The sequence below is a fragment of the Heloderma suspectum genome, chromosome 4, assembly GCF_057233095.1.
Source record: "Heloderma suspectum isolate Gila_16-S chromosome 4, 16-S_ref, whole genome shotgun sequence".
NCBI lineage: Eukaryota > Metazoa > Chordata > Lepidosauria > Squamata > Helodermatidae > Heloderma > Heloderma suspectum.
Window position 1 is genome coordinate 173,229,795 of NC_139461.1, and position 19,554 is coordinate 173,249,348.

General features: G+C 44.8%; 1 protein-coding gene across 1 annotated transcript; it reads right to left on the bottom strand.

The window, feature by feature from the left end:
* Positions 1-695: 695 nt before the first annotated feature.
* GLUL (glutamate-ammonia ligase) lies at positions 696-19,325 on the bottom strand. Its single transcript, XM_084851298.1, has 7 exons — positions 19,215-19,325; positions 13,724-13,914; positions 9,254-9,415; positions 5,430-5,576; positions 4,596-4,723; positions 4,269-4,468; positions 696-2,573 (listed from the first exon to the last, which is right to left on the bottom strand). The coding sequence occupies exons 2-7, from the start codon at positions 13,887-13,889 to the stop codon at positions 2,255-2,257; spliced, it is 1,122 nt and encodes a 373-aa protein (XP_084707424.1). The 5' UTR covers positions 13,890-13,914; positions 19,215-19,325; the 3' UTR covers positions 696-2,254.
* Positions 19,326-19,554: the final 229 nt, after the last annotated feature.

Consider the following 19,554-nt stretch of genomic DNA (forward strand, 5'->3'; position numbering starts at 1 on the left):
AGCCTGAGTTTTAAGAAAAATGCTAATAATCTGAGTAACAGTATGTAAGTGGGAATCTGCTCAGATGGGCAAGAGCATGGATTAATGAATTATACAAACTGTGTGGATGCTTGCCATGGAAACAAGATTACTATGAGTCTTGGTGGTTAATTGCACAGTTGCTTTTTTTTTTTTTTTTTGCGCGGGGGAGGGGATGGGGATTCAGAACAGTCTCAGCCAGAAGGGAAAGTGTGACACAGTAGCTACTTCAAGGCAAATCAAAAGTGCTTTGGTCCCTTAATAAAAGGTTTAGGCAAAGTCAAGCTTGGAAAAGTGTTAGGGGAAAAACCCAGCAAGCATCAAAGGGTCGTGATGTAAATCTATGGTGAGGCCATATTTAGAATTCTCTCTCCTTGCAGTTCCGGCTGGTCTATCCCAAAATATATACTGTAAAGTAGCCTTCCCAACCCAGCACCTTCCACAAGTGTTGGACTACAACTCCCGTCATCCCCAGCCAGCATGGTTGATGGCCGAGCTGACTGGGATGATGGGAGATATAGTCCTACACATGTGGAGGATGTCACGTTGGGGGAGGTGGGACTCGAGGAATCACACCCAAACCCAGCTTCCCAGGCACATCCCCAGTATTCACAGCAGATTAACCCCAAGAGCAAATCACACATGGGCTGAAACTGAAAGCAGAGGCAGAAGACATATAACTTGGTTTGATTTTTTTATTACAAAAAAACCCCCTATTCTCAAGTCCAAATGCCGCGGAACCTGATTGGCACCACCCAAGATACCAAGGTACAAAATCCCGGAACGTTTGAACCAGCTAGCACTACCTCTGAGGACAGCTATGCTTATTAGTGGAGTCCTGGCAGAAGTGGCAGCCATGTTTGAGTGCCAGGACATACCTACAGGAACAGCGGTGGTCTCTGTAAAACTGTACAACTTTAGAAAATCCTAAAAATGTGTTATTTAAAATCTCTAAAAACCCATTTCCCCACTCTTTTTTTCCTTTACCAAAAGCCCTGCTTTAGTTGACATGCAAATCCTACTGGAAATTTTAATGTGCTCTTTATCATCACCACCACCCTCCACATCCCCTGCCAGATATTTGTTCATAACATGGTTAAAGTTGACCAGCCAACTCTTTATTTGAAGCACAGATGCATCTTTGTTTCCGCAGCCAGCCGCACACGGTCCTGCCCAGAGGCTTCAGTTTAAATTAAAAATTAATACCTATTTTAACTTACAAGCTTGTAAACGGATAGCCCCTTGTCTATAATGAACCATCAAAGCTGCTCTTGAACATAAAAACCCCACAGCTAATCTCTCTTCTCAACGGTCTTTTCTGCTCCTGACTCCCCATTCCATACCAGAGTCTTAACAACCAACAAAGATACCTGCAGCCATCTCCACCCCTCCGCATACAGCTGATTTAGTGGACCTTTTAAACAAAACAAAAACTTTGTGTGTTTTTAGACATTTAAATATATATATATATAAAAACTAGTTCACTCTGTGTTAGAAACAGAAAATCAGACAGCTTCCAGAAACAGGTCAAAGTATTTGACAGTTTTCTAATAAATCCTAGAATAAGTTTTCATCTTGGGACGGGAAACGTGACTGTAGACAGTAAGAATGCCCAAAGTCCTAGCACTGGCAAAAGGTTCACATGTACAACAGTGCCCCTCTATCTCATATGAGAGGCTATTCAAATGCCCTTATGCCCTTGAGAGAGCTTGCTTGTGGATTTGTTTTGTGTATGGTAGCACCATGGGTTAAGCTATTTTCAGTGGTGGGATGCTGAACTCATTCTGAAATACCACTGAAGTGAACCAGTGATGTAGAGCCATGCTTTCACCCATGTCCTATTCAGTTCAGGCGGACTCAGGAAGGGCAAATTTGCAGGAGGGGAGGATAATGAGGCTCTAAATATACATTTTTCTTATCCTTCCACCCCACTGTGCTGTCTGTTCCGGGAAGCTACTGAAATCCTGTCAAGACATACAGATGAATTACACAAAACAGTGGTTAACTCAGGTTTGTTTCCTCTAATGCACACACGCCTCCTCTTCCTTGCCCCTCGAATGACAGAACAAACACTGAAAGAGACTAGACTTTCCCCCCTCCCACAAGAAGAAACAGAGGGTGAGTTTTAGGGGAGAAGGGGCACAAACATAGTATCTCATGCCCCCAGAATTAACATCTAGAACAGAGGAAATATGGAAGAGGAAAGAGGGTGGGTGTCTGTGGGACAGAGTCCACTTCAGTTCTTGTACTCAAAGGGCTCATCCCCACTTTCGTTGAGGAGGCAAGTGCGGACTAGTGCTTCGGTCACAGCGTAAGGGTCACAATTGGCCGACGGTCGGCGATCTTCAAAGTAGCCCTTCTTCTCTTGGCCCACATTCCTTGGGATGCGGATGCTGGCACCCCGGTTGGCTACTCCAGCAGAGAACTCATGGATGTTTGAGGTCTCATGGAAACCGGTCAGACGCCTGGCATTATCCAGCCCCCCTTTGGGATCGTAGGCACGGATGTGGTACTGGTGGCGCTTGCCCAGCTTCTCAATGGCTTCTTCAATGTGCCTATGGAAGGGACAAGAGGTAGGATGCTGAATCCCGGGAGAGAGCTCCAGATCTCTATACTGGAATGTTCTAGTGTCATCTAAGAGAGCAGAAGGCCCTCTTTTTCCCTCTCCCATTTAAACTGTGGGAAAGCAGCAGTAGGCCTCGTATGGCTCTCCAGAACTGTGTCGGCCCATAATACCTCTGAGGCACTACTTCACAATGTGGCAGAGAAGGGCAACTAAAATGATGACGGGAGGGCAGGAGAATAAGGGGAGACATAATAGAGGTGTACAAAATTATGCATGGTGTAGAGAATGTGGATAGGGAGACATTTTTCTCCCTCTCTCAAAATACTAGAACCCAGTGGGGACATCCCATGAAGCTGATTGGTGGGAGGTTCAGGACAGATAAAAGGAAGGACTTCTTCACACAGCGCATAGTCAAACTATGGAATTTGCTACCACAAGATGTAGTGATGGCTACCAATTTGGATGGATTTAAAAGGGAGTTAGACAAATTCCTGGAGAAGGCTATCTAGTCTTGATGGCTAAATGCTACCTCCAGTATCAGAGGCAGTAAGCCTATGTACACCAGTTGCTGGGGAACATGGGTGGCAGGGTGGTCTTGCACTCATGTCCTGCTTGGGGGTTTCCCCTGGGCAGCTGGTTGGCCACTGTGTGAACAGAATGCTGGACTAGATGGACCCTTGGTCTGATCCCGCACAGCTGTTCTTATGGCATCCTTCCAGATGCATTGTTGGAGGAAAAAACATGGCTGACGTAGTGACATGGCACCAGAGAGCTGTAGGTCTGATACTGCTGCTTTCCCAGTGGCAAAAACTGTTTAAAATAGATTTAAAATGATGTACCCCATCCCCCAATAGTGCAGAATGTGCCTCCTTACTTTCAGCCCCGCTGAAGAACAGGGCTGTGAAGGTGGGGAGGCATTTTTGTCTCTCTGTACATTATAATCCATTACTTAGGATTATTCTGAGCCAACTTTTCCCAACCTGGTGCCCTACAAATATGTTGGACTATAACCCCCAGCATTCCTGACCATCGGCCATGCTGGCTGAGGCTTATGGGAGTTGAAGTCCAAAACCCCTGTAAGGCACCAAGTTGGGGAAAGCTGCTCTGGACTATAAGAAGAGAAAAAAAATACAGGGTGATTAGGCATGTATATTTGCTTGCTATTTTGTATAATCTTGCTATGTTTGCATGCTTTAGTTTGAACTTGAGTATTTTATATCGTTGCACAATTTGGAACATTTTAGGCAGCAGCGCTACCCTGCTACAGGTATGGTCTGGCTATACAAGGAGTTATCTTTGTACAGGGAGGAGAGCAGCCTGCCATTCAGAAGTCTGTGCACATGTTCTATAAAACAAGAGAAGAGTCTGATCTAAACATGCAGCCGAATGGGGTGGCACCATTCCCCTGACAGTATATGTGCATGTATACACACACACACAAACTCTAGAGGCAGAAATGAGCACACCAGGGAGATGCATTCTAGCTCAGCCCTCTCTGTAGTTTTCTACTTGCAGGGCATTTTTAATGTAGGGGAGCTTTTGTCCATGGAGCCCCCACAATCTGAAGTGGTCCATTCCATTCCACCACTGCAGACCTTGAAGCTGCAATATTCCTGGAAGGCTATTTGATCTCCTCCCTTAATCTCCCATAAATGAAGCTTTCCAAGCTGGAAGCAGCACTTACTTGAGGCCTCCATCCTCCCGCATAGGCTTAGTGCTAAAGTTAGTGTGGCATCCAGCTCCGTTCCAGTTTCCAGGGATGGGCTTGGGGTCAAAAGACACGATGACACCAAAGTCTTCACATACTCTATGAAGGATGAACCGAGCAATCCAGAGGTGGTCACCCATCTCAACCCCTTCACAAGGACCCACCTGGAACTCCCACTGCAAGAGAATACAGACTTGGTCAGGACTGGCACAAGGGGGCCCCCTCTGCAAGATGCTGTTCACACCGTTCTCCCTGTACACTAAACATATGAGACCAACATCAGCAGCAGGCTCAAATATCTACCTGTGCTGGCATAACCTCTGCATTTGTGCCTCCAATGTTCACGCCAGCATACAGGCAGGCTCGATAATGGGCTTCCACAACGTCTCGCCCATAAGCTTTGTCTGCTCCAACACCACAGTAGTATGGACCTGCAGAAGCAAAAGAAGCAAGAGACATCCATGGGTTTTTCACATCTTCACCATCTTCAGAAAGTTGTTGTTTTGCAAAGGGTGCTCCAGTATTAACCTAAATTAGCAGGATCATGCCAGACATTCATCTAGCACAGGGGTCCCCAGCCTTTTTTGGGCCAGTGGGTACATTTGGAATTGAGAGAATGCTGTGAGAGCTCTCACAAAATGGCTGCCTTGTTCACAAAGTGGCGATGGAAGCAGTGGGAGCCACCCAAGTCATACATGAGCAAGGCCTTAAGTTTGATCATCTGTCCTTTACAACAGCTTATTCTTTTCCTTTAAATGCTTCCATTCTTTATCATGGATAGGAAATTTCCTTATGTTGAGTTAGGCCAATGGCCCACTTACTTCAGCACTATCAATGTTCATCATCCACTGCAGGGATGGGCAGAAAGTAGAACTCCAGATGTTTTGGACTTCAACTCCCAGCATTCCTGACCCTTGGCCATTCTGGCAGCAGCTTCTGGAAGCCCAAAACATCTGGAGATCTACCTTCTGCCCACCTTGGTCTACTGCTTAGTACTTCCATTACTGGCAATACCTCAGGCCTTAGGTATATGAAGCACAACCTCTATCGCTAAACTATGGCCCCATCCCAATGGCAGGTTGACATTGGCAGTAATGCACTCAAGGCTGTAAATGAACTTCCTTCTTGGAATCTTACCTTGTGGTCCAGGAAAGCCATTGGAAGGCCATCCAAATGGATGTCCGTCTGTTCCCAGAAGGGTGTATTCCTGCTCCATCCCAAACCAGGGGTTCTGGTTAGACACCATGTCCATAATCCTTTGACAGCTGTTCCTTAGATTTGTTTCTGAGAGAAAGAAAGAGTAAGGCACTAATGGTTACTTATACAGCACCATCAGTCTAGACGGTATTTTACTGCATAAATGGCTGCCTGAAGGAACTTACAGATTGTAAGTTTCCCCCTTCCAGGGGAGAAGCAAGTATAAGAAAGGGGGCAAGAAGAAAATGCAACTGCACTTACTTAAGACTTGGTAGCAGTTAGGGACAAAGACCAGTGCTTAAGCAAGGGTTCTATAGAAGAGGTGGGTGTTTTGGTTGATTGCTTTGCTAATGCTCTATTTCCACAAGCTCAAAGGCTTCTTTCTAATTAATATTCACAGTCACCCTGTAAGTTAGGTCACCATCCTTGTTTTCCATGTCAAGATAGAATGGAAGCTGGGCAACCTATTGCCCAAGGCCACTCAAAAGACTTTTAGCTATGCTAGGTTATGCACCTTACAGCCATACTGCCTTGAACATCAGCATCAAAGCAAACAACAGTCTGGTTAAGAGAATTCTAGACATGTCACCTTGGCAACAGTATAGTCACCATGGCTACTGCAGTACCAGGGCTTTGAGATGCTAATGAATCCTGCATTTCTTCAGGAAGGTGAGGTGGTGTTAAAAGGGGAAAAGAATGTTCAATATGTTGCATGAGAGAAGCATGAGTAGAGCTATGCATGTGATCACCAGATCAGCTGATGAGAGACCAGCTGACACAGCTTAAAGACTGAATGTCTTGTGGGCTGGAGGTGGCATCTCATGAAAGCATTTCCTGGCTTTTCTGCCAACAGAATACTGCGCTGGTGAGCTTCCAAAGGCATGTGGCTGACCGCTACAGGAAACAAAATGTTGGACTGAATGAGCTTTTGGTCTGATCCAGCAAAGAAATTTTTTTGCCCCAAAGCCAGTAAAATCACAAAACAACCTGCAACAGACATCTATAATTTCTTTCACAATCCGTACTGTGGACCTCCCATTACCTGACAAGCATAATGAAGCAATGCCAATCACCTCCTCTCCAACGTCTCTCAGATGTTGCTGAATACAAATGGTCATTCACCAAGTGGTAAGTAACATACCATGGCATGTATGAAACCACTTGGTAAGACACTGCTCCAGATTATCCTGCCAAGCGGTGGGGGAGAAGTTTACTTGGCCTGAGCTGAAATGCATCTATTTTGCAGCCCTTTTTGTGGGTGGTGAAATAGGAGGGCTTTCCAGTGGTGGCAAGGAGAGCTCCTCCTGCTGACCACCAGCTGCTCTTTAAAAATCCAGAATCCATCTGGCAATGACACTATAGGCTGGTTTGTGTAACCAAACAGCCCATCATGGCTTATTTAAGCCATGGTGTGTTGCGGTGCGTGCAGCCATTTCAAATATTCAAGCTGTAGCCATGGCTTATTGTGTCATCTGAACTTGGGGACCATGGGTTATGAGAGGGTTAAACAAACCTCACATAACCCTATAACAGGCCATGGCTTTTGAGAGGGTTGTTTAACCCTTGCATAACACACAGTCCCTGGGTTTGGAAGACATGACATGCCATAGCTTGAATATTCAGGAGGGTGCCCAAGGGGGCCGAGGCTCATTGTGGATGAGCCGTGTCGATCATGCAAACCCAGTCAATCTGATGATGAATTGTCATTTCCTGGGGACTTCTGCATTAAAAAATGATGTGCCATTGAAGTCATGTTTGGTACGGATGTGAGAGAGGGTCTTCTCAGCGGCCACTCCCAAGCTCTGGAGCCTCCTATCAGGGGAGGCAAAGTTGGCTTCCTCTTTGTCACCCTTCCACCGGCAGGCTTTTTGATTCAGGCAAGTTTTGGCATGTAAGCGGGTCTGCTGCTGAAGGGGTTTTTTTTAATGGGTTGGTGCTGTTTATTTCTTTTATTGTTGTGTTTTTAATTTATGTTATGTTTTAACTTTTGTTTTCATCTCAATTTTAGCTGCCAAGAGCACCATTGTTGGTGGAAAGGCAGGATAGAAATTTAAATAACAAGTAAAAATTGGAAAAAAAATACTATCAGCTGGGAAATTCTCTCCTTGCCACTACTGCAAAACTGGCAGCTGTAGTGGCAAAGACAGCGGGAAAAGTGGAGAATTTTGCTACACTTTTTGCCCCCTTCCCCTCCCCAAATACTGAGTCAAATGTTCTTGGCTGAGAACTTTCAGGTCAGCCCTAATTCTCTCCAAATGCCACAAAATATAGTCAACTGGATTACCAAAAGGATGCACACACACAGTATGTTAAGTTGCCACTTGGTAACTGGTTGTCTGTATCCACTCTGTCTTTAACCACTTCACTGTGAGTGATGTTAGACTGAGGCTGGAGTGGGAATACTGTTGCTCTTCAAAAGTGGGGATGGGTGGATCCGTTACCTGCTCTTGACTTTTTTCACAAGTGTGCTAAAGAAAGATCATTTCCACCTTTCCCCAGGATGCCTTAATGCATAACCACTTCCTCTCTAGGAAGCAACTCATCCACTGTTTCCAGTGCCTCCAAAGTGTGGTGTCAAGATGGCAGGCTTTCCTGGACAGTTGCCAACACAGCAAGTTCCAAGTTCCCCTCCAGGAAAAGAAAGCACTGCCCGTTGTGCTAACCAGGGAGCAAAAACACACAGAAATCCCATTACTGAGAAGTAAGGAATAGCTTCTTCCCAACCTGGGATGAACTATGGACAAAAAAGGATGGCAAAAGAAAACACTTGGATAACCTAGCATTACTTCAGTAAGTCTGGTTCTCGTCTAGTATGAAAATGTATATACTCCTATACGTATAGATATGTGAGAATAAGAGAGGAGCAAAACACTTGCTCTTGAGAAGTGAGGAGAGCCCACACACTATAACCAAATTGTAGACCCATGATTTGGTAAAGGTAACCCATGGCAAAATCTCTTCCTAGAGTCCGAAAATGCTTCTTATTGTCTCATAAGAACATGAGACGTGCCTTGTTGGATCAAACCAGGGATCCATCAAGTCTAGCATTTTGTTTCCAGCAGAGACCAAACAGATGCCTCTGGGAAAACCTATAAATAGGGCAGGAAGGTGATGGCTATAGATTCTTTCCCGGGTATCTTATACATTGAACAGGGAGGTTCCATTTAGAGATCAGGGTTAATAGCGGTTGCCATTAGATGCTAGCCTCCATAGATCTGACTTAACCCAGGGCTGGGAAACCTCTTTCAGCCCAGGGGCCAAATTCAATTTTGGAGATGCTCTCAGGGGCTGCATTCCAGTGGTGGCTGGGGCCAAAAGGAAAAAGGAGAGAGCCAGAGGTGAAATGGATGGGGCCAAAACCCCAAAGTGCCAGCATATTTTAGCTTATAGCTCCTACTGCCAGTAACTTAGCCTTAGGAGAGGCATTTCAACCTTTTAGAACGGGGGAGGGGTAATTGCACAAAAGCCGGGAAACTATCAGAGGTTGAGTGAAAGGGTTTCGGCCAGAGGGCCAGCTTTAGACCCCAGACCTGAGGTTCCCGACCCGAGGTTCCCGACCCCTGGTCTAATCTTCTTAAAAGACTGAATGCTACATCTCCTCGCCAAGGCCTACTTAGGGTACCTCTTGTGCCACACGGATACGACTTGAACTTCATACATTTTCAGTTCCAGTTATTCTTTGTTCCTGTGGCTTTTTCTGCACTCTGTTTTCCCAGGCCTGTCCAAATAGAGTAGGAGGTAAAAGGAAAGGGACTGGAACACACCTGCAGGCTTGCGGTTGTATTTTAAGACCTCACAGAGGACCAGCTTGTTGGGGTCTTTGCGGAAAGGATCCCGGAACATGGCAGATGGAATAAGGTACATGTCGCTGTTGGAGCCCTCTGACTGTAAGGTGCTAGAGCCATCAAAATTCCACTCTGGTAGATCTGGAAACAGAAAAAGAGGAATAAAGTCCAACCACTTCCCAGAACTCCAGAAGAGGAATCTGTGTGAACCAACTGGAAGTGGGTATTGGACTGCAGCTTTACTAAGCTTCCCATTTTAAGATAAGAGCTCTGCTGGATTCTCATCCAGCAGGCCTATCTAGTCCAACATTCTGTTCTCACAGTGACAGCCTGATGCCCATGGGAAACACATACACAGGACACGAGTGTAATAGTTTCCTCCTGCTTGTGCTTCTCAGCATACTGCCTCCAATCCTGGAGGGTAATATATTGCCACCATGACTGACAAGCCACTGATAGTCTTACAGAGGCATTCAAGTTCTGCTAGATGCCCAGAAGGATCCCATTAGGAAGCTTGTAGCAGCTGAAATAGCAGATGCTATTGGTTTCCCAGAACAGAGATGCTAGAAGCAGGCCGTTGAATATCTTGTCGCTGGTGGATGTTCCATGCATGCATCTGGGATGCCCCTGTGCATCTTGGTACATCCCCGCAGCAGTATGCTGCCACTACTATTTCAAACCTAAAACAGCTTGTTGAAAAACAAGAGAATCTGGACGGGGCATCTGCACAGAACTAGGATTCTCCAGAACCTGAACCTTGATCCTTTTAAAAACGACAGTTTGCGGAAAAACCTCCTTTAAAACATTGTAGGCAGTGTTTGCAATTCCAAATAATGTGGACCGGAGTCTCTGCAACTGCTCCTAATGTGTGGACTCTTGCCAGGTTTCTCTCCCATTTCATACTTTTCCAGATTTTGCCACAACATTATTCATTACCAAATAATTATAGTTCCTGCAAAATTTGTTTAGAGTAACTTTTTTTGAAGAATCAAGTTGCATAAGGTTACATTTTCTTGTTTCAAACATTAATTATAGTCCAGAATGTGAGTGTGACAGTGTCCAGGCATTCAACACACACAGTTGTCAGGGGGAGAGAATTAGCAAATATATAAGTATATTTGAATTAGCATTAAAGTGTTTAATCCTTCCAGCCAGCTTGATCCCTTTCATATGCTTGAAGTGATGAAATGATTTAACCAAACGGTGCCAGCCACTTCCTCAGAATAAAAACAAAGCACTCAAACTAAATACTTCTAATTGGCTATACATGCTATAGTAGTTTCATAACCATCTCTGGCCAGCTCCATAGCAACCAGTGAAGAAATCCTAATGCTATTTGTCAGGGGCTGTTTTGTTCTGAAGGACAAACAAAAGGCCAACTCATTGTATACACTGGAGTTCTGATGGGTGTTCTTTGTTTTCCCTCCCTCCCTACCACCTACCCTAGGTCAAGAATGAATACTGGTTTACGAAGGCATTGCAAAGCCAGCAAGCAGCATTATCATGAAGACTGGCAAGATATGGGCTATTTCAGGATCACAGCTCCACACCCATTCACATCGTCTAAAAGGCTATATATAACACACATATACACTGTCTCTCTTGCCCATCTACGCTGTTTACATGAATCAGTGCAGTGAACAGGGCTGTTAAATATTTATCTAAAACATTTTTACCCGTTCTTTTGGTTCAAGGACTCTGCCCGCCACCCCAGGGGTCTTATATCGAATACAGTCACCACCAGCTGAAATAAAAATTTCTAGTTCCCGGGTGGGCCTAAGGAGCAGAGGCCAGCATTTTTAGCATGCCTGGGGACAAAGCCCAGTACAAAAATGTTCTATTTACCCAGGAATGACCCCTACCATGAGGCAGAGTGAGGTGGCAGCCTCAGGCAGCTGAGTTTGGGTGTTATGGAAGAGCAGCAAATTGATGATTATTTATTATTGTTGTATTTAATTTATTATTGCCCACGGGGGCAGGAAAAGAGGCACTTGTGGGATTTATGCCAAAATAACTTCACCAGTCTCGGGTACTATGTACCTGGACTTGTGGGGCTAGATGGGGTTTGCTCCTTTGCCAGGCAGCAAAATATTTGGGCAGGCCCTGAAAAAAAATCTGAAGGGAAAGAAGATAACTCCTGCTTTCTCACTGGTCTAATAAAATAGAGGAATACAAAGGAGGCAGATAGCCTGGAGGCAAAATGGCTGAAAAAGGCTGAGTTGGCAGAAGAAAGTGCCTGAGGGAAGGACAAGCAGACAAAACAAAAGTGGAAGGCCTGGAGACCGTGAATCAGGGAGCCAAGAGGGCAGAGGGATCCTGTTCCTTTAAGAGTTGCACAGAGGAGGGAATTCTGCCCACTGTGGCTTCTGCCATCACTAAAGTAGCATGTCCTGATAATGTGATGGGGGCCCTGGAGCCAGTGGGTGGGGTGCTGCATTTTACATATTGGTTTGAGCTAAATAGTCCACTGTGGCTGCAGGTTCCCAATGCATCTCTCTCGACATGTGTTGGTGCATGAGTGAGCATATTTATTTATTGTTAAGAATTTATGATTGCGCCTTCATCCAAAAATGGATTTTAAATCCATACAGTGTTAAAACATAAAACAATACAATAAAATTTAGAGGAATAAAACTATTCAACCAGATTAATACACAATAATTTAAAACGCCTGGGCATAGAAAAAGGTTTTACCCTGGTGCCAAAAGGAATACAGTGACATGTTCAGTGTACCTCGGGGGGGGGGGGCATTCCAAACTCGGGGTGCCACCACAGAAAAGGCCCTCTATTTTGTAAATACATAATGCAACTTCTCCTATTGATGGAATTCTCCAACTAGAAAACCTAAGTTTTTTGAAATGTTATTCTCCCCCTGAATAAAACTGTTCCTGTGCATTTTTGAGCATTTTGACTGGATGTCAATATGTCATTATAGTCTTTCAGCCTTATTTTGTGAAGGAAATCTCTACAACTACTTTATTTTATATGTGGGGAACCGAGGAGGAAGTGAATAAACTATGCAAATTAACATTTACTTGAGTTGTATGCCTAATTCTGACAGTATGGTTTTTTATTTTTTTTTATTTTTGTCAAGGAATGGGGTAAGAAGAAGGAGCAGATATGGAGATTTAAGAAATTGCACTCTTAAGTACTGACTGCCACATACTGCCTCTGTCTGATTTCTTAGATCTTAGTGAACACTGCCCATATGTCTTTAAGATCTTCTCTGTGAGAGAAATTGGGTTGCTTTTTTAATGCAGTGCAAGATTCTGATGGCTAGCAACTTTGTCTGAGATTCACATGTAATTGTTAAATTATTATTTATTTCTATAACACTCTATAGCATAACATAAGCAAAAAGACAGGTCTCCTAGTGCAAGGAGCTTGCAATCTACATGTCTACAGGTGGCAATACACAAAGGGAAGAGAGGAAAAGAAACAAAGCTAATAAGGGATGAATGTGAGCAGGTAAAATTTAACATAATTAAGCTTCATTTTAATTGGGTATTCGGGTTAGGGAGTTAAGTCATAGAAGAGAGAGAGAGGTGGCATCAAGTAGATGTTCTGGAAGAGGGTTATAGATGCAGCGAACAGCAAGGGAGAATGGAGAGAGCCATTGGAAAATTGGAGATTAACAGCACAGTCCTAGACATGCCTACTCAGAAGTAAGTCCAATTGATTTCAGTGAAACTTACTTCCAGGTAAGTGGGTATAGGATTGCAGCCATAGGCCTACACTTGCAACTCAATGGGCTTAAGTCCAATGGGCTTATACCTGTACAGGACTGCAATACATACTGGTGATCAGACCTGGCTTTGAATAATCCATGGACACAAGTTTTAATGAGTGGGGCCAAGGCCACAGTTGAAGTGCAAGTGTGTCTATTCTTCAAAGTCATTTTGGCCCAAGTGTGTTACTGTAGTAGGGAATTAAAAGGAAAGATATTAAAGATGGCCTTTCCTTCTTTGGACCATACAACAAAAATATTTTCTTCTCTCCAATGTTCTGTTCACCCAAGGAGTCTGGCAGAGAAAGGAGCTGAAGTTTGGCAGACAATCCATTTTAATGCTTGATAACTTTTGCGATTTTCCTGCCATGCAGTGCAATGTAAATCTCACTGTGTTCAATTGGGTTTACTCTCAGGTGAGTGTGTACAGGATTGCAGCCCAAGTCTAACAAAGTGGAAGCTCTCATAGGAACCACTGGTTTTCCACTAAGGAAGAACCCACCATGAGCTCATTAAAACAATTCTGGTTTTCACCGTCTTCTACCCAATGGAAAAACATTACGTTCAGAGGATGAGCTTTATCGTTCACACCACACAGCAAAATAGTCACTAGGTAGCTCTTGGCCAGAAAACAGGGGAAGTGATATCACCAAGCTAGAATGGGGGCTTGTATCACAAGTTAACCAGATACACTGCTTGCAACCCACCGCCTGTCTGCTTACCTTCAATGTTCTTGGGCTCACGTTCCAGTGTCCGAGTTTTGCAACGCAGGAACTCGCCAGTCCCATCAATCCATATGTACATTGCTTGCACCTTGTCGCCCTGAGGCAGCTTCATGTACATGTGCTTTATAGCTTTGCTCAGGTGAGAACTTGCAGAGGTGGCCATGGCTGCAGAAACTGTGACTGAAGTCCTGTAAGGTTAGGTGACCAACAAGAGAGGGGAGGAACGTCCATGAGAGTTTCCAAAGGGAATCTTGCCAAAGATCAAATGGGGATACTTCCATTATGCTTTCCGGTAACCCAGATTATTGCTGGCCTAGTTTACCATAAAACTTTTCACACCTGATTAGAGTCCATGGCCAAAGTCTACAGTTGCTACAAGTCATATTTCTACAGAAAGCCTTGGAGGATTGCCAAATATTTTCACTAGCTGAAAATCAGGCCCTGAGTAGACAGCTGGAATATAAGGAGGCCCGTGCTTTGACATCACAACACTCAAGCTCTGCACTTATTGCCTAGCCACCTTTCTGCAATACAAAGCCAGACCTTTGATGGCCAATACAATACATACAGTAACGTAAGTTTGAGCAATGTATGTATTGTATACATACAATATACATGTATATTGTATGTATACATACAATACATACATGTATGTATGTATAGCAATACATACATTGCTCAAACTTACGTTACTGTATGTCAGGACAAAACATAGCACTTACAGTTGAGCAATGATGCTATACAGCAGCCTTCCTTTTGGTCTACAATTCCCATCACTGGCCATGCTGGCTGGGGCTGATGGGAGTTGAAGTCCAAAACACCTGAAAGGCAATAGGTTGGGGAAGGCTGCCGTAAAGGATGAGGAGTTGGAAATATTGTCTGGATTCCAATCTGGGACACAGCTACACGAAGGAGGTGTAGTGTCAAACAATGCAGCCCTGATTGGCATTTCTATTATTCAGTGGAGGCTGGTGGCTCTGATGTCAGTGGGGCTGTAAATCCATTCCAGGTTCCAGTCCGAACTCTAAAGGACCTATCCAAGGTTCGGTGGGGCAGTGAATCCGAGGTTCAGTCAGAACTCTAATGGAGCTATCCAAGGTGCTTCTGCACTTTGGATAGCTCCTTTAGAGTCCTGACTGAATCCCAGAGCAGATTCAATGACATCGGAGCCACCAGCCCCCACTGCTAGTATTAATCTGTTGCCACTGTAATTGTGAATGCCCATTCCTGTATCCATGGTGTGTCATGGCCAATGGTAATTTTCAATTCAACACTGGAAGCTGTGTGTGCTTCTAATCTTTCCTATCTCTGTCTTCATGCTCTCATTTGCCTTCAGTCATCCATATGTTGCCAGCTTTTGCATCTGAAGCTTTTCCTTTTTAAAAATAGGGAAACTAGGCAGTGGGACTTTGGTCTGCTAAGCTTATAGACGTTTTTGCAGCTAAATTGAAGGTAGCTGTTATACAAGCACAAACTCATGCTACAAAATTGCACAAGCCACAACCACAAGAATCTGCAAGGACTGTTGTCTGGGCCAGAGCAAGAGGCAGGTGAACTAGCTGCACTGGTAAAAAAGAGGAGTAACTCCAGGGGGCTTTTTTTAGCGGGCTCCTGCTGAAGTGTGAGCCCTCAGCAGGTGCCCAACCATGCCTTGATGCCAGCCAGCCCTGACACCAACGGGGCACCTTTACTTTCTCCCATGTAAGTGAATGGCTTCCAATCAATGCGGGGTGTGGGAGGAGTGAATGTAGGGTACGGTACTTGGATACAATCATAGGAGTAAAATGTGCCCTCTACCATTGGCAGTGGGTGGTGGCCTGGCTCTCCCTGATAAGGGATCCTGCAGGGCATTTGCATGCCCAGGCAACCCCCAAGGACACAAGCCCCCCCCCCATATCTCAAACGCCATGATGGCAGACCTTTTGCTACTACAACTACCACGTTGAACCATGACTAGAAAACTACAACATACCAGTACAAATAATTAGCTTCACCAGTAAAAATATACAAACAGCCTCAATGATCCTTAGACTTCTCAGATCCAATGGGATACTGTATACAAACTCTCATAGCTAAATGGGAAAAGCTGAGTGAAGGTAGAATACGCCCTGTAGCCATAATAGTAAAGCCAGTAGTGGTGAACATGCAATCGCCTGTCCACATGCTTTTGTACCAGCATAATTTAGCATGTAGAAACCGTGGCCCTCATCAAAACATAGTTTTCAACAGCAGCACCCCAGATTCCTCCTGTGCTTGCAATTCCCATATATTTCAGATGATCCAATTCAGCTGTGCATGTTAAAAAAAAAACAAATTCAACTCTGTACCATCTTGTTGTAAACCAGTACTGCTGTTTCTACTATTTTTAGCATCTGAGAATCCCATCCAAGAATGTGTTGTTCCCATACCTGTAACATGATATACTTGAGTGCATGAAATTGTATAAATTTATTCTATTGTATAAAGAAGCAGATTACAGAAAGGATCAAGCCCACTATGAAACTTTTTCATGTTCCAAAATGCGGTTTAAACATATACTGCATATTTCCCACTGCACCATATTTACACTGGAAGATATATGTGGGAGAAAAGTCTGGCATCCTGAGGCCCTTTACCACTCAAGTCAAGAATCTGACATTTTCCCCATGTGCTGTTGTACAATACTCTATAATGAAGAGAGAATGAACTTACCATACCCATCAAGAAAAAGAACGTAGCCAAAGAGAACCACTAAGAGGTCCAGATACTTCAAACTAGAAGCAGCCTAGTCTTCCCAGAAGATCACAGACCCCTTTTATGAAGGATGTAGAATTCTAGTTTAGTCTAGACAGGACCTCCATGAAGAATCTCTATTACCTGGGATCTAGAAGATGCACAAATTCTACCTTCATAGCAGCTAAAAGCATTGATCAGAAACCTAATGATCTTCTCCATACAGAAAAATGGATTTTCAATGCAAGTATGTTAGCAACCCAGCAAGGCTGCTAGCGTGTATTAAGCATGGCAAAATTTGACAGTATTTTGAATGCTTCCTTAGATGGTTTCTTTGAATAATTCTGTATTCCCTTTTTCATCTCCATTCATCTTATTGTGGCTCTTGCAAATCAAGAACAAGGAGTCCTGTAGCAACTTAAAGACCAACACATTTATTGCAGCATGAGCTTTTGTGGACGACTGTTGTTTTATGCTGACACAACAAGGCTATGCAACCTTGTGAGGCAGAAAGAATTCTGTATAGTGTGGACATTTGCATGCTCTTCCACTAACAGAATTCAATAATTGATCCAACAGGTCCACATTAAAAGAAAACCTGTTCTCCACTGGCCCATCATTGCAATAAATAAAGTAGACCTGTTTATACTGTCCATCTCCTTATAGCAGACAAAAATGAGTTTTCAGTTGCATGCCCAGTATTAGAATTGTCCTCCTATCTATTTGTTTTGTAGTTCTTATTACCTGGGATCAGTACAGCCAACAATTACATATAAAAAACACCACATGGCAAATGAGTTAACAAATTTCTCCCTTCCACAGAGGTCTAGATCATCTACCCCTTTCCCTCAACCCACCCCCAGGAATATGCAGCTCAAATACAGGACCTGGGGTTCCCACCCACCCCTCCCGCCTTTTATTTTAAAGACACCAACTCAAAGCTAGACTGCAAATGATTGTCTCATCCAGTTGCTCCCTTCTGGGAAAAGCAGTCCTGAATAGTTGCTGACTAATATGCAGACCTAAGTTAAGCATCAGATGTGGTGACACTTTGTTTTGCCCTTTCCCACTCCTCTCAGTCTTGGCTACCGTGACCTTTTTGAACTGTCCCGATCCTTTCAGAAAAATTTGATTCCTCCTGTACTCTCCATCTGAAGTGCCATTTCATGTATGACACAGAAGAAAACCACACTGTTGACATTAATGGGGTGTTGGAGCTAATCACAGCTCCCTGATGAGTCTACCTTCATGATACAGGTGGTTATCACAGTCAGACTTTACATATTTAGGTGTACCCTTAAAGACAGCTTGAAACAGCCTCCCTCAGTGGCAATGCTGGCTGGGGTGTGTGTGTGATGGGAGTTGTAGTCTGACACCAAGTTGGGGAGGGCTGGCTTAAAACATAGTAAGCTTTCACTGTCAAGTAATGTTTTAGCTGGACATGATTACATTTTTAAAAGCATAGGTAGAATAATGTTATGTGTGAAGCGGTGTGCACACAAAAGTGCATACACTACGGCACTCCCACTGTTCCCTCCTCGACTTAGTGCCTAGTCAAACCCTCAAAAGATAATCCAATGGGTCCCTGTAAGGGTTTCTAGATAGCCTATGCATTCGGTCTCCAACAAGCAGTTTCACCCCTGCCTCTAGCTCCTCCAACCTTGAGAGAAGGGGTTATTGGTTCCCCCCCTTTTCTTTTTTGTGAGTGATGAAATGTGATCCCTGCCCACTCCTCTCCTTTAAAGATCCCTCCCCAGTACCAGTTGGAAGAAGATTATCTCTCTCTCACACACACACACACACACACACGCAGCCTGGACAACTGCACTCTTGTTTTTGTAAGTCCTGCTGCTTTGAAAAGCAAATGGATTGGAGATTTCTATGCCTTGAAAAGTGGGGAGTGAAAAAGGATAGGAGACATTCCATCCAAGCCCATTATTACTTAACAACGCCCCACCCAAGCCACCCCCCACTTACTCAAAAGCTGGAACAAGAATTTCCTTTTGCTCCTGGATTACAAGGCAGCCATACAGACCAAGGATAGGAAAACCTGCCGTTTGTGTCCCAAGGGACCTATAAGGAAAGAGGGAACCTCTCTCTCCTACATACACAGGCACACAGTTTCCATTGTCTACCCAGAAACAGAAGCCCAGGAACCTCTTTTACTGATGCAATCAGGGTTGATTGGAAATTCAGATTGAAATAAGACCTGTTTAGCGGGCATATCTTGGGCGAGGGTAGAAGGAGAAAAAATCAGCCCACAATTTCAAACGTTACAACGGTGTAAATGCTTCCGCGAGCCCTTTCCCTGCAAGAGAGACAAGATTCTCACACTGCCTGCAGGCGCGTGCGCGAACCATCAGCTAATAACCCCACTTGCTTTTGTTTAACCGAACAAAACCGAAGCCTCAGCCAATCCTTCCTCCTTCCCCAGCTCTTCGCGAGACCCCTGTGAACAGCATCAGAGCAGATCGTAATTCAGCTGGGTCGCCAGATCCGTAATGACGCCAAAAAGAGATCTGCTTCAGTACAACTTCCTATCCTCCTACCCAGAGAATTAAATGCAGCGAAGCCAGTTAGAGAAGGAAGGACAGAGAGAGAGAGAGAGGGAGAGAGGGGCAGTCCATCCCGTCCAGAAATTCATTGTGAAACACCCACTACCACCGATATTGGGTCCTTTCGAGCATTTGCCCCCCCCCCCTTTGGGGATTACGCTCCTCTCCCCCTCCACAGAGATTCCCTATGTGCTGGCAGTGGCTTGGAGCCCTTTTTTTACCTTGGCTACGGAGGAGACGTCAGTGGGGCAAGGATGCAGACCGGAGGCAGGCAAGCTGAGCTGGGGGGACTGGCTGGCCAATTTTACCGGGGTTCGCCCATGCTCAACACTGAAGGAGCCGGGCTGCCTGCTCCCTCCTTTAACCGCTGCCCGGTGCAATCCCCCAGCGCGCTGATTGGCCTCTTCCAGACGTGAGCTCCACATGATCAGCTGATGTGGGGGCTCATGGCTCCTGGCCATTGGGCGACAGAGAGCTGGGAGGGGAGGGGAAGAGCAAGAGCCCCCCCCCCGGAAAGGGGGCGGGGGGTTGCAAGCTCAATGCGGCTGCAGGAGCAGAGGC

What these genes read in the sequence shown, in the direction of transcription:
- GLUL (XM_084851298.1), bottom strand. Translation starts at nt 13,889, where the DNA reads ATGGCCACCTCTGCAAGTTCTCACCTGAGCAAAGCTATAAAGCACATG. An exon ending in ATACAACCGCAAGCCTGCAG is followed by an intron (nt 5,577 to 9,253) that starts GTGTGTTCCAGT and finishes TCTTTCTCTCAG; the next exon opens with AAACAAATCTAAGGAACAGC. An exon ending in CGGGAGGATGGAGGCCTCAA is followed by an intron (nt 2,574 to 4,268) that starts GTAAGTGCTGCT and finishes TCCCTTCCATAG; the next exon opens with GCACATTGAAGAAGCCATTG.